The following is a 16,033-nucleotide window of genomic DNA, read 5'->3' on the forward strand; positions in this document are numbered from 1 at the left end:
GCAAATATCAATGCTGTCAGTGATTTACTCATTGATTTATTGGTTACTTCAAGCAGGATAAATACGTTTTACTAATGATAATGAGGACTGGGGTCTGTTATAAACGCTGAGCAGGTTTTAACAACCGGTTTATCAAGGAAGGTGCTCAACGGGTATATCCTGGAATGGGGAACAACAAACAAATACAGGTGCTTTTCTAAAAAGTTCAAAATCTTAAAATCACCTGCACGATCAAATTGTTCACCAAGATGCATAAAGGTGCAGGAACATGTGACGATTTGATTAAACAGCCTCAAAACATAACTCAGAAAAACTAAATCCTCTTTATAGGGGTTCCATCAGAAGATTTGCAAAACAGGATGGGAGATACTCAAAAAGATCATTTGGAAGATCTATAAAGTTCCAATACTTTTTGAAATACCAAAAATGTCCCCATGATAACTTTTCAAAGCTGTATTTCATAGTTTTATCAACTGTGGTACCGTATCTCTAATGAGACTTCCTGTGTCGTAGTTCATCCTCTTACCACCTGAAACTACATGCCCCCCCAACAAAAGCAGGCTTTTGCATTTTGTTAACAGTTACGGTTCAAACACCCACTGATACAGTAACTCAACTGCTGTGCCATATAAGAAGATATAAATGAAAACATGAACCGAATAACACTTTAATTGCAGAGACTGCTTATAACTGCACAGACAACTTCACCACCTCTTGACCGTCTCAATGCTGTGGCAACTACGAGTAAATTAAAGCAGAGCAGATCTACAAAGTGAGAGGAGCCATTTTGGGGGGCACTGGTTCCCAATTAGTTTTTCCATAAATAACGTTGCGGTTGAAGCACTTCTATGATGATTAATAACTGCTTTACAAAATATCACTTGGCTGGAAAGTTAAAGTTAGAAGCCTGTGTCAATAAAAAACTTTGAGGTACATTTTCAACCAGTTAAAATGAGTTCAGAAAACTAATAATTGAATGTGTGGCTTAAAACTTTCTTCTTTTTTTTAAATTCATCATGAATTAAGCAGCTACGGTGTTGTCCTTTATTGATTCAAATTAAAGACAGTCATGACTGAATTTAACGATGGACAGTTATGACTTTATGAATTGTCTGAATCTGTTGACTTAATATAAAAAGGCTGTTTCCTATGGAGGCTGATGTAGACCAGTTTCTGACAACAGACCTCTGGGCAACAATGATGTTGTAGTTTACAGAGCCAGAGACTGGATTTAGACTGTGGATGGCAGTTTCTAAGATTTCTGACATTTAAACAGAATGCATGTAATTAACTAAATGTCTCGTCTGAAGAGAGAAAGCGAGAGAGGAAAACAGCGAATGTGTGGGCGAGACAGCAAGCACGAAAAACTAAGAGGACCCTTCACTTTATGTGGAACCTTATCAAGATGTACATTATGCCAAAAGTCAGTTCATTTACATCCAACCTCTTTTTTTTTTTAAAATATGTGACATTTCATCTCATGATGAAGATGACGTTAATGTTGCAGTGGCTCTGTATAACAGCCATCTTTGTAACTGTTAGAAAAATAAAAGACAGATCGAAACATTGAAACAAAAATATATGAAAAAGAAAGAAAATCCAAGAAGAGAAACTCAATATAGGGACGCTGGAGGTGGGGGGAGGGGGTGGGAGGACTTTAAAGTCCAATCAATGCAACTGAGAGGAGAGAACTGAGTGATGAAGAGGACAGAGAAGGCATGACAGAGGTGGAGGCAAGTTTCAGAGACGATAGAAGATATGTGGGATGATAAAAAAAAACCCTCATGTGTTTATGTGTGTGTGTGTTCTTGTCATTCATGCATGCTACTTACTGCTTAACCTTGCCTCTGTCCTATGCAAACTGAGTGATGGATGCATACATTTTCCACCGTGCACACACACACACACACACACACCCAGACACACAAACACACAGTGGTCATACAAACTACTTGAACGCCTCTACAAGAACATTACACATTTATGGTTGCAGAGTCACTGACTCTTAATTACAGATTTATCTGATTGGGGTTAACCCTTTGGCTGTTGGTGAACAGACCGCTGAACTACAGTCATCTGCCTCTGCTCTCTCCACAGAGGAACTCCCGCTAATACAGCCATTCATCTCCCCTGACACACGCACATGGCTGCAGACACAGACAGAAACAGGCCAAATCAATTTGCAATAGACTTAACAGAGGAGCAGAGGATGGGATAAGGAAGTTGCTCACAATCATTAATAATGACAAAGGAACAGGCAGCACGGACTCACAAAGTGAGGTGGATATCACTGCTGTCTGACTGCTGTGGCTAACATTACAACTCAGTATCTTTGTGTTTAAACGTTCAGGACAAAGTGATAGTGATCATTTACTTAAGTTGTTCGGTACAGGTATCCTCAGGGGCTCAGTGTAGTCTCAACAGTTGACTTCACAGAAGAAAGAGCACACACACTTCAGGACACTCTCACTTCAAAGCCACTGATGGCAAACATGAACTCTGCCTTACAGATGTAATGTGGGACAATTCTACAATGTAATAATAACGAGACTTATGTTATAGACTCTGTGGACTTGTGTTCTTACATGATCCAAAATGTCTCAGACAATATTTAAATCCAGAGAAATCCACAATTCTATTCAAGGTAACAAGGTGTTTCATTTCAATGATGTCGCTTTACCCTCAACACTCGGCTAATATTTCTTTCCACTGTTATGTATAGGTCAAACACAATGGATGATTATTCATTGCCGTTTACTGAAGTGTAATTTCTTCTCATATTTTTGGTGGAAATATGGTCCATAGCCAGATAACTTGGTTTTGCAGAGGTGCAGTCCCAGGCCTCATTGAACAGCCTGGCAGGAGTGCTGAGATTCACCAGACACCGGTCAATAAGTGAACACAGTTCTGATCTAGTCCCCTCAGTCTGATGCTTCAGCTGCTAGAAGACACTTCATCACGTCTAGCAAGCTCCTGACTCTTGAATTAGCTGATTCAGCATTGACCACGAGGCTTTGTTAGGGGGCTGTGCCAGACTAGCTGTAAGGCAGGAATGTGGGGCCTCGTCACATGACGTCAATCAATCAATTAAACTTGTACATTCACAAAAATATATAACTTTATGACTTAAAAAGCAAAATACGTCTCCTTTAAATGCCAATTCTTTTTAGTTGTGTTACCTACCAAACAAGTCGTCCCTGGCCAAGGCGTAGAGGATGCGTGAGGCTCCAATGAGGTTGCTCATGGCAGCGGAGAGCGTGGAAGAATAAACCCCGATGGTGACGAAGGGTTTCCAGACGTTTATGTCCCTCAGGAAACTGTAATCCCTCTGCAGCAGAACACTGTCAAGGTTTGGACAATAAAATAAAACATTATGTAAATAATCTCTCTTGAAAATGAGAATTTAAATCTCGACGGGACTTTTCCTGGTTAAATAAAGGTTAATAATAAAAACAATCATGAATGGGGGTTTGCTTCTGGCCTTTGAAATTGACTTAATGAAAAGAAATATTATTTTTCCTTTATACATCTTTAGTTTCATTACATAAATTATAGTAGAGAGAGAGAGGGAGAGACATAGAAATATATATTTAGACTCATTTCACACAGCTGTGTGAATTTCTTAGTAGTGTTGTTCCATGTCAAATGAATTGGCATATGACGACTGTATGCATTAAACATTGCTATAGACAATTCCATGGCATTTACCATCCAAACACATGAAAATACCCCAAATAAACACTGTAAGCACACTACAGCATCTGTATAGGAATGATTCTGTCCCAAGCTTTTTGATCCATATAAGTGGTTGATAACTTTATCTGTAATCAGGGGGCCGCAGTCCAAAATGTTGTTAGTGGTCACTTAGATAGTTCAGACTTTCAGACCAATTGCAGGAAGTTGATATAGTTCTGAACATTAGAAGAAGAAGAAAAAAAGCAGAACGAGCTTGTAGGACTGGCAGCAGACAGTATAATTTTTGAGTGACAATGACGTTCATTTCACTTGAACTAGTGTCGACTACTGTGTAAAGCCATATTTATGTTACAGTGGTATTGAAATTAACAATATGAACTGGTTCATTTATTTTCTACATTCTCAGAGTAAGACTGCAGCTCGCTGAACTGAGGATACACCGACATCAGACGAATGCCAGTCTGCAAACCTATCGATGTCAGGCACAGGTCGACACAGCTCACGTAAGAAATATCAACTGTATGTACATATGTCATAGAAAATGCTTCGGTGTGATCCCTACATTAAAATGTGAAACCAAATCATACCTGATTAAATTGAAACACTGTAAAAAAAAAAGAACCTTGGTTCAGACTTTAAAAGGTGAAAATGCTTCATTAATAGTGGACAAAATGTCCTTCTCCCTTATGGTTGTATGCCTGTCTAGATAATGGTCAGGGTGAACAAAACACAGACATTGTTGTTCCATGTAATTTCTGACAAGCGTCATGGAGACTGTCAAGAAAGGCAAGCACATGTGGAATGCTGAACTTTGAACAAACAATTATTTTTTAATGAGGCATCAGACAAGTCTTGTGAGCATACTTGGAGTGGTCATGGTCACGCGGATGAAAAAGGACAATCTCGAGAGTTACTACAGCTGGAGACATGCAGCTTAACTGGATGAGTTACAAGGACAAATGTTCTCGATAAAGTTTAAGCTCTGCAAACCCAAACGAGCAGCCTTCACTCTACAAGCGTTCTGACAGAGACAATGTTATGCAGTCAAGTTTGGTTGTGGGTGAGCTCATGGATAAAAAGCTACGGATACTCATTCAGAAGAAGGAGTGTTTTGTTGCTGCTGTGGAGCTGCTTCAACCTGACTAAGTGAAATTGTTCCAGAGTGAAGGTTTGTCGCTTCACAGAGCAGATTAACGATACGGCAAAAGATATGAAAATACACTGAAGGACACCAAATTTAACAAATAGGTAGAACTTGATGAAATCGTCGGGAGGATGATCTCTAGCAGAAATATATGATGGCATGCAAAAAGACATCTGACTACGTTTACATAGACAACAATACTGTGGCATTAACCTCATTCTGAATAAGACATTACTCCCATTATGATGTTGACATGAGTTGCTAATAGAATATTCCCTAAATAATACTGTTAACATGTTACAGAGCAAAGTCGGATTACGACACGTCAACATGCATCCAAAATGCTGTGGAAACTCAAATGTGAATACTGTGATTCAGTTGTATACATGTCTACATAATGCAACTAAGGTCGGAATACACTTTATTAACTCTTTAATTTGATTATTCCTTATTCCAAGTATGAATTTTTTGAGATTAAGGTAATCAGAATAAGGTTTATGAGCCAACATTGGGTTCATATCGTAATATTGTCTATTTACTGTCAGCTTTGATGGTCATAAGATGCAATAGTTAATATTTTATACCTGCTTGAAAACTACTCTGGCTTTCAAGGGAAGCTCTAGGTTTTTTTTTTTTTTTATATAAAATAAACCAACAATTGAAAATTTCACACGCAAGAAAAAGAATACACACACAAAGTATGTGCAGCCACAGACAGAGTTTATCGTTAGGTAACATTCAAACCAACAAACCAACAACCATCAAAATCAAGTGGTTCAAAGGGTTCAGTGTCATTTCAAGCTCATCTGTTCTAGGGGGAAAATATTCCCATGTTCAATGAAAAGGAGCAGGGTTGAAGAGGAGGTGATGATTACTCTGCCAGGGTGCCTAATCATGAGATCCTGGAGATAGAGGCCCACTCCACTGACAGTGTGTGTGTGTGTGTGTGTGTGTGTGTGTGTGTGTGTGTGTGTGTGTGTAGCTGCTGCACTAGACATGGCGGCAGAGAGATCAGAGAGTGCAAAAAACACAGCAGGGTGTGGATGATTACGGCCTGCCCCCCCCCACATCTTTTCAATACAACACAGCCAGAGAGAGGAGAATTAGAGTGCAAAATAGTTCTCTCTCTCTCTCTCTCTCTCTCTCTCTCTCTCTCTCTCTCTCTCTCTATCTCCATCTAACTCAATCCCTCTATTTCAAAGTGTACACACACGCACACACACACGCGCATGCACGCAACCCATCTATCCCCCGTTACCACCTTCAACCCCTCATCATGATATTTTTAAAACACTCAAGCTTTTTTCTTTTAGTTTCTAGTTTTGTGTTGCTTTCATTTTATTTCTACTTGAACCAGTGTCCATTCTCTCTCTCCCTCCCTCTCTTCATCTCTCTCTTTTTTTGTCTTGTAATTAAGAGTCTCATCACGTTTTCTTTCAGGTCCAGTGATTTTAATACTTATTATCATGGCCCTATTAGGTATTGTTCACTCCATCCAAAGATCTGGGCACATTATTATTTCACATGGAGCCTGAGAGGCAGGCGGCACACACACACACACACACACACACACACACACACACACACACACAAACAGACATTCGCACACGCACGCACGCACATCCACATTGCCACAAATCAACTAAACAAAGGTTCTGTGGAGAAGTTAACATCACCCTCCAAATTAGGAAATGCCAACTACTTTGTTTGTTTGCAGTGTGTGTTTGTGTGAATGTGTATTTGTGTGTGGTATGAGCACTGCAGTGAAAAGTTTACGAACAATGGCGTTAATCAAGAGTGTCTGACATATTCATAACGCCAACAAAACTGTTCAATGGACTGATACGCATGCACACACTTGAAGTGGGTGTCTCAGTGTGTTTAAAAAAAAAAAAAAAAAGATGCTAAGCATGACGAGGGATTAAATTGTGTGTGCGTGGGAGAGAGGTGAGTGATGATGTGGGTCAAACCTTATGGGCTGATTGTTAATTTCTCCAACGTGCGGATGGAGCAAAATAAATCTCGAAAAAAAAGCTTGACATTTCCAAACTTGCTCCCAAAAACAAAACCACTGCAAACTGGATGACAGATGACAAATGGTGTGTCTGTGTGTGTGTGAAAGGGAGAGAGATAGGCAGAGAGGGAGAGAGAGAGAGAGAAAGAAAGAGAGGAAGATTGTCCATATGTTTGAGTCATAACAGAACAAACAACAATATGGAGTCTGTGTTTTATAATTTTGTGTTTCTTTGGAAGCTGTGTATTCATTAGCAACAGAGTATTGCTCATAACTGACTCGTGTGTGTGTGTGTGTGTGTGTGTGTGTGTGTGTGTGGCCTGGGTTGTAATTATTGATCAGATCATCCAGTCGAAATGAGCTCCGCCATCCAAATAAAGCGACAATCAAAGCATGAGGGAGCGAGTGACAGACTAAAAGAGCTCATTAAGAGAGGGAGGAGGAAACAAAGCTAAACGACTAAAAGGAGCCCACAGAGATTGTTTGGCTGATTGTTCTCGCTCCTCCCGGCCCGCTCCATCCTTCAGCTCATTTGTTTACCATTTTTATTCAAGCCCTCATTTGTGTATTCATGCGTATTCATCTTTTAATCCATCATTTCATGTGTTTGTGCTTCTGATAATTTACCAGCGCTTTGGTCGAACATTATGGATTAATTATCTGTGATTTTTCAAATGGGATAAAAAATGAAGTGCTGACACCCAGTGTGTGTGTGTGTGTGCGTGTGTGTGTGCGCGTTCAGGTGCATTACAACATCAGCAAAAAAGATTTCCATCGCACTGTGAGCTTTTGCTGCAGCAGATCTTGGTTGTCGCAGCTCATATTGAGGGCGAGGTCACTCCTCATCAGGTCTAACGTAATGATTCAGGATCATCTAGTTTAATGATCCTGAGTAAAACGGCCTCCAAATGTCCAATAAATGCTCAAGTGGGGTCAGAGCCACGAGATGGCTCTGCCTTATGGCTAACATAAGTGTTTTGCTCATTGCACCATTATCTGACCATCTGTGTCTCATATGGACATGGTCCTGTACGGCAATACTCGACTCCCTGTTGACTGTAAAGGTTAGTCCCTCTCCCTATCTCTTATTCATAGCATTTATTATTATTGTATTTCTCTTTTGTTAGCCCTTTACTCCGTGTTTGCACGCAGGCATGGGCAGATACACTACTGGTGTAAATAAAAGCTGATGCCTGAAACATGATGTCAGAAACATGATGTCAGAAACATGTCACTAGAGAAATATACTTCTCTGTTCTTTTCCTTTAGCTTCCCAACACTGAGCGTTGAAAGCTTCACTAATCAATCTGTTTTGCGTAACAGAGCATTAAATGATGAAGTGTTGTGTAAAAGATGTCACTCAAAACAAGATGTGACAAACCAATTATGGCCCAGTGGAGGTGAATTCTACTTTTTAACCTATTTAAACTTCATGTTTTGATTTATCAGCCAGCACATGTTACTCCAGAAAGCTGTTCTGCACAGTACGAAACTGGCAGACCGACAACATTAAGGACTAACTGGTGAAGAATGTCGGACGTCTAATGAGGTAAAAACTAAATTAAAATTAATACTGGCTTTTCATTGGAGAAAACAAGTCATCAATATTGCTTTGTGTCTGTTGGATGTGTAGATAGAAAAGTGTACCAACACATCCACCATATGACAATGCCTTAGGGAGGGTGCTCTTAAGGAGCCAGAAAAATAAAAAACGATTTCCTTGAAGGTATTATATGTACAAATTCTTAAAATGTCTAAAAACGATACAGACCTATGTTATATATTTAAAGCAAACAAGTAATAAGCCTACACAGAGAAAGGCAGATGACTTGGCAGAGCAGTATTGAAAAATGAGGGATGACTTAAGCCAGTTTTGCTTTTTAGTCACTCCTGTAGTGCAGTATGAGAGTGTCACTGATGATAGGGAGCGCCCCTTTAACTGATTATTATTCCAGTCAATCTTAAGGTGTTCAGTTTACAGGAATTGAAGATTGCACCTTTGTGTTCTGCTTTCTTTAAAAAGCACTGTTATCCGAAAGGTGACAATTCTATGGCTTATTTTCAGTAAGGGAAAAAAAAAGACAATCACTGCCAAAATCCTCAGAGAACATTTCTGAGCCGTAACAACCTGAACGTGTAGATCTCACCTCACAAAAGACCTGTGTTACCTGAACAATCAGGACCTCGACGAGCTCAGGCCTCTTCACAACAACCAAATCAACTCCACAGCAACAAATGCATCAGCGCAGAGCGACACGCTTTACTGCTTACTTTAGTGTTGGTCTTTAGTCACACTACAAGGAGCGGCTGGTCAATAGAGGGCGATAGAGAGCCGACTTCCAAAAGGAAAAAAAGATGATAGCGATACATAATTATCGTTATAATCGTCATTATTATTTTTAATTATACAAATTCTCAAGACAGTTAGTCCTGCCTGCTGCCTCTGAAGCGTGAGTGACGTTCACTCCAGCGAGAGCAGAGCACATGTGAAACGTGTGTTTGTCCTCTGGTCACGGCTGCTCAGTGATCAGCTGCTTCCTGATCAGAGCAGAAGCTGCAGTTGGTTTGTGCCGAGCTGGAGTTTGTGTTTCCTCCTCCACTCTGACCTGCTCCCACTTTAACTAATAAACACTCAGCACTAGTTAATAGGACCTCATCAGTGCAGTGTTTGTTTGATTCGCTCCAGAGTTCATGAGACGGCATTTAAACATCGAGAAAAATAACTCACTCTGTGCTCAGTCCAACACGAGACGTGAACCGTGGGACTCAGTGTTAAGGAGCGACAATGATATGTTGCATCATCGCAACAATTGCCCCCCCCTGAGAAATATGTCAGGAGCCGCCACCGCTCACTACACCTTGACCTCTGTATTTCCAGAGTGTAGCCAAAGGAAGAAAAAAAAGGCTTGAGGGGGAATATAGACACATAAAGAAGCAGAAGAAGTAGAAAAGGAAGCAATCAAAAAGTAAAACTGGAGGCAGAGAGAGGTTGAAAGATTCAGACAGAGGGAGGGAAAGGGAGAATTAAGTGCTCTCAGGAGAGTAGACTGTGGTTAAGGATTATTAAGGGGGATAAACAACTAACAGGGGCTCGGTGCACACACTTACAATCTCACACACACACACACACACACACACACACACACACACACACACACACTCACTCACACACAGCGTATAATTCCTCTCACTCCGGAAGAGTCAAGTCTTTCTTCACATCATTTTAAACTTTCCTTTTTTTCCGCTTCATTCTCCATGAATAAGTAGAACAGAGTATTCCTGCAGTGTCTCTTCACCCACTCGTTGTGTATTTACACTCTGTTTTCTTATTCTTTTCTCCCCACTGGATCAGTCACACACTTTTGTTCACTATTGTATTCGTTGAATATATGTTTTTTATCCTTTTCAGTCCTTTCTAGCACAACTCTGAAACTTTTTTTGATAAATCAAGGACCTTTACCACCTGATGTTCATATTGTAGTTTCCTTTCTTTCTCCTAAAAAAATCCCAGTGACCAAAATAGTGTTTCACGATGGGTCACAGTCTACAGAATTTGTGTTTGCCGTAGCAAATGTCTCTGAGTGGCGAATTACACGGCTTCCATTCTTCATACTTGCAAGCAGCTGATTAAAAAACATACCAGCAGCGAAGAGGAAGCAAGGCTAAAACAAAGTAAAACGCAGGTACAAAAAAAAATTGGCTAAGTTACAGGGCAACTGAAGGGCAAAGACATACAGAGCTGCATTATTTTCTTCCTGCTGAGCACATGCTGTTTCAAGTTTCAACTTTGAAGTCGCTATTTGCAAGTTTGTAATTTTTTGCCTTTGGGGCCCCACAGTGAAGTTATCATGAAAGACACTTTGGCAGGCAGCCCCTCCCGCCACACATTCAAGTATAGATGACAGTGAGGGACAGTCCAGGTTGAAATAAAGACATTAAGTTTTTCAAATCATTACTATGTGAGTGGTATCCACCTTTTTATCCAAGATCCAGTAAGAAAACTTATAAGTAAAATGAAATATTTCCAAAGAACGCAAACATTTCTTTCTCTCCAGTCAAACAGAGGAAACTTAAAAAACCAAAGTGTGGTGGTGAACTTGAGCACGCTCTTGTTTTGAAGTCCATTAACTCTTCACTATGATTGTTGTGTGTTTGTTCGTCGGGAAAGATTCAGGAATGTTATTTCCGTCAGCCTCATTCTCAGGCTTTCTCTCCCGCCTCGTCCAGACTGTAGCCATTGTCAGGCAACACGTCCAGCTTCCCTTCTCCCCTCGTCCTCACTCCTCTTCCCTCTCTCCCCTTACTACCATCCCTTTCTCCTGGCACTATCAACCAGAAGCAGCATTCTTGGCTTCCCTCTATCCTTTCTCCCTCCTCTCCCTCTCTATCATTCATCCATCCATCCACACAGCTATGCTCCCTTCTTTTGTTATTCACCCCCTATCTTACCACTGCAGCGATTCTGGTCACTTTCATCGCCTCTCCCTCTCTCTCTCTTTCTCTCTTCTTTTTCACAGTTTCACTCAATTTTCTTTTATTTGTATTCTTTTATTTTTCACGAGGTGGGGGGCGAAAGCAAAAATCTTTAACGTGTCCCAGCAAAAAGTTGCAGTGATCTGAGGAAAACGATACAGGATGACGAGCAAAAGACAGAGGAGGAAGGAGAGAAAATGGAGGATTTGGGCGACGAGACCAGATATTTTCTGAAAGACTAACCCAACCCTAACCCGTTATCAATGCCTATGACTCTGATTCATTGTTTATTATAAAAGATGAATACCTCAACGTTTTGAGGGAAAACTAAAACTGAATTCTAATTTAACTTTGACTGTGAAGGAGCCCTGCCTTCATATCTGGGTTGTCCACCATCGTCTATAACTCAGTGTCGTCTCATTGCTGTCTCCAAAGATTGAATGCTTTTCGGGATTGTACTGTCTACGTCTACACTTGATACATCCCACCCCCTCAACCCTCTCTTCAACTGCACCTTTTATGAAGAAAGGTTCAGATCAGTAAAGTTGATGTCTGTATTTTATCAAATCATAATGAATAACAGTGAAATTACTTCTGGACTTTGTGGATCCAAATCAAATTGCATCAGGAGATTGATCGATCAATCCAGCAGAGGAGTCCATGTTGCCTTGGTGTTGCTCCAGAACGTCCAGGGTAAAATGAAATCTAATAACCCTCACTTCTGAGCAGAAAACAACTAACAATGTCAGGCTGAATGAATAAAGTGAATTGAAATGGTCGAATAATTATCAGGATAGATTTGAAAAGCAAATGGGTTTTTTTTTTGGTTTTTTTAACGCTGCTGAAGAGTTTTTGTGCTGTAAAATAGCAGAGTGGACAGTGTCAGTACAGATCCTGATGAATGCATGCATGCAAACAGAACTGTCTATGAATATAATCCTTCCAGCGATTTCATTTGTTACTGCAGCATAGTTGAGAAAACAAATTTTGTATCATGTAAACGAACTTTCTAGGTGACAGTGTTGATGATGGTCTACAATATGTGCTTTCCACCCTAAATATCAGAAAACACAGCTGTAGATATTGCTATCTTATATTGGTATCCCCGAGTTACAATCACTGAGGGCGAGTGACAGAGAAATACAAACAAGTGGCTGGAAATTGGACTTTGGTGACTAGATTGTCGAAATTGAGTGGCTGAAAATTGGAAATGGTGAAATGGAGAGCAGTCGTTAAATGAGAGCAGCAGAAGGAAAATGAGATAAAACATTTAAAAATGTGAATAGAAAGACTGATGTAGAAAAGCAGAGACGCACAGAGCACATGTGAAATGTTGGTAGAGAAAGGAGGGTTAGAAAAGAGCATGTGGGATCAGGGTTGGTGGTATGGCTGGTAAAGGAAATGTGTTATGTCAGCTACATTGGCACACAGAGAGCTTCTGTCATGGTCCAACAGCTCCCATATACATTTAAATAAACTAGATCCCGGATTTTTATTTGAATCTGCACCAAACAATCATAAATACCAGTCCCCTAAACATGTCAGAGTTTTTTCCTCTATAGCTTCATGAATTATTCAACAACAAACGTAGAAAAACAATGTTAAAGAGAACAGCGTGAGCATAACAACTCACTGTTGCTCCACAGTTCTTATTTTATTTCAAAACTGGTTTCATGCTGGATCACTGGTTTGCTGTGTGTGTGTGTGTGTGTGTGAGTGTTTTTGTCTCCGCTTGATTGACTATGCACACGTGTGTTTTTCTACCACTTCTCCATAGCACCGTGCGTCAGTGACCTGTGGGCTAATCCGCCCCATGCTATGGAAGCTTTTGTATTAATAACTGACTTCATGATTATAATAATTTGGATCTGCTGGGCCTTCTTTTGTTGTGCTATCTCTGACATGCAGCCTTGTGAATGCGCGTGCAATCCGTACACCCCCCGAAGTGCCTCTGTCTCTCATCTTTCTTCTGCCAAACAAACACACACACACACAGAAACACACACACACACAGACACACAAAGAGAGCTTGATAAAGTAGCGACAGGGCAATCTGTCATGGCTGGCTAGCTGGTCACATGAGGTTAATAGATTCTACCTCTATCTCAAATCCTCTCAGCCTTCATCGCCATCATCAACCGGCCCTCTTACCATACTGGCATATCATCAGCGATAACGTCAAAAACAGACTGAATATGGTGCGGCTCTATTAACGGTGACCTGGAAAACAGTTGTATGGCTTTCGCATCCAAATGAGCCTTTTCTTTGCAGTGCTAATAGCAGTGAAGCAGAAAATGTGCTCATACAGTGGAAAAACGCAAAAGAAAAGATAAAACGGACAGAGCCGTCAGAGCATCTGCAAACTCCATCTCACAGCTACAGAGCTCCTGTGGAGCTGACGTGTAGAATTTCATAACTTGCACAAAGTTGTATTACGTAGCTGGGATATCGGTAACTCTTTATTAAATGATAAATGTTAAAAATGCTGTTTCTTGTGACAGGTGAAGACAAACAAAATCCCTTTACTTTCACCTGCAGTAGCTCACTAACCACAAGTCCATGACTTCCCAGGACTTTCATGACCAGTGAGACCTCCACATACAAGGCATAATGAAAGAGCCTCGGCTGTCGAGCTGCGTCATTGCAGCGGTTGATGTTAAAACCAGGTCTGAAGTGGCGGAGGCCGGCAGCCGAGTTTAATCACCTCGTCCCTCATTAAAACGAGCCCACACTGACACCGATCCCTGCCTCCCCCTCCTCACATCGGAGCTGTGAGATCAGCACACACGCTGACACAGGTAGGCGGCTGTGCCACCCTCACCGTGCATTGCAATCATCTTCAATGGCCCCTCCCTCCTCCCTGACATTTACTTCTAAATACATTCTTGACTGCTCTGCCTTTAAAATTATGATGCAGAACTACAATTTACCATGGGTAGCAATTTAGGAGAGCCTTATGTAAAGGTTAATTTGTCACCCACTTAATCTTCCTTTTTAACAGGGAGCTGGTTGGTAAGAGAGCGGGACTGCCACCCTTTGGACAACTCAGGCAACTACAACAGACTTTTGCTCTTGCTTTAATTGACAAAGTGTCGCTGGAAACTTGGTTTAAAATGTTTTTCCTGCAGAGAATGATTCAGATGGAATCAAATTACAGCCCTGAACTCGTTCTGTTATTAGACTGAGAACTTTAACTGCAGTAACACTTATTTCAATCACCTCATGCAACACAATTAACAGTGAATTCAACAAAATGTAGTTTAGAACCATAAAAGGACATTGATATTTCAAAGAAGTATTGACAGGATGTTAACTTCCAGGTATGTAAACTGAAACTGATAATGGACGGTCTGTATGTTCCTCTTTTGAAGTCAGAAGCATGATACCACAACTGAAAAAATACTTATATGACCATACTTAAAAAAGAAAAAAGTAATTAATATTGTTTTTAATATTCTGATGATTCAATTATTTTTATTACTTTTTTACTCTCAAAAAAACCTGAGCAAACTCTGTCCCCTGACGACAGCCATGAGATCCAACAGAAATAAATTAATGGAATGAGTTTAAAACATGTATATATGATTGTGAAGCTTCGGACCTTATAGTGCGGTCAAATAAATTCATTCCGTGTATAAAGGGTGGGCAAAATTAAATATATACATATCCCCCATATACATATCTGTTTTACTATATTTAATTATTTTTTGTTACCTATTGCTTTGTATCACTTTTCTTGTAGAACTTGAATTAACAAACAGAATTAACTAATTAAAAAATGTATAAATGTGTAAAAACAGCAAATTCTCTCCCTCTCTCTCACACACACACCTGCTTACCCCCTTGACATCCAATAATAATGAGACAGTGCCATATAGCTGCAGATACCCAGGAGTCTCGTCTCAGGTGTGAGGGCTTCCCTGACACCGCGGTGCGGTGGCGGCGTAACATGACGGATGACTTCAATAGAAGCAGTCGTATTTGAATCCATGATAATTTGGTCAACTCGCCTGTCTGCATAATTTAATAACACAAAGAAAACCTGGTGTCTGTCTGCCAGACGCATGCTGGTGTGTGTGTGTGTGTGTGTGTGTGTGTGTGAGCTGGCATGAACGACTGGCTGTGTGAGATAAACACAACGTGAGTGGATTTTTCTCTTCTGCGCTTTAGATTCTCTTCTCACTGATCAGCCAAGTTTTTTATTAGAAAATCTAAATTATCTTATCTTTATTTTAAATAAATAAAATATTTCTGAGACATTTTCACAAAACAGAAAGTTGTGTGATCTTGCATTTGTATGGGTGACCAGCTTTCCCCTCAGTTTTAAACCCATTTGCACTCAGAGAACAGATGTTACTTGAATTCTCCTGCAATGATGAATGTTGGTCTTTTTCTAAATCTCCTTCCAAGTGATCAGTAAAGTTTTATGACGCACTTTTGGGTATTGTTGATGGTACTTTTTTTCCCTAGGAGTGAGCCGCCTTAATGTAGCAGGAATAGCGGCGAATGTAAATGTTTTTTCTGCAGGCAGAAGATGAAATACACTGCAGCACAGCGCTCACGACCTGCACAGACGCTCTCATTTCCACCAACTGAAAGTGAGATATTAAAACAGATTACTCACTAGCGGGACCTGCCACTATTGGCCCACTTCCCATCTCCTGATAGTGGCTGCTGGCCGGTCAATGGGCGCAGTCTTGTGAACT

General features: G+C 40.5%; 1 protein-coding gene across 1 annotated transcript in view; it reads right to left on the minus strand.

Moving 5' to 3' along the window:
* Positions 1-16,033, minus strand: part of LOC109634443 (solute carrier family 12 member 9) — a 56,133-nt gene that overhangs the window by 29,038 nt on the left and 11,062 nt on the right. Inside the window, exon 7 of the mRNA XM_069534033.1 lies at positions 3,184-3,341. Within this exon, the coding sequence (XP_069390134.1) occupies positions 3,184-3,341 (158 nt within the window). The remainder of the gene's footprint in view (positions 1-3,183; positions 3,342-16,033) is intronic.

Source organism: Paralichthys olivaceus, chromosome 11, assembly GCF_024713975.1.
Source record: "Paralichthys olivaceus isolate ysfri-2021 chromosome 11, ASM2471397v2, whole genome shotgun sequence".
Taxonomy (NCBI): domain Eukaryota; kingdom Metazoa; phylum Chordata; class Actinopteri; order Pleuronectiformes; family Paralichthyidae; genus Paralichthys; species Paralichthys olivaceus.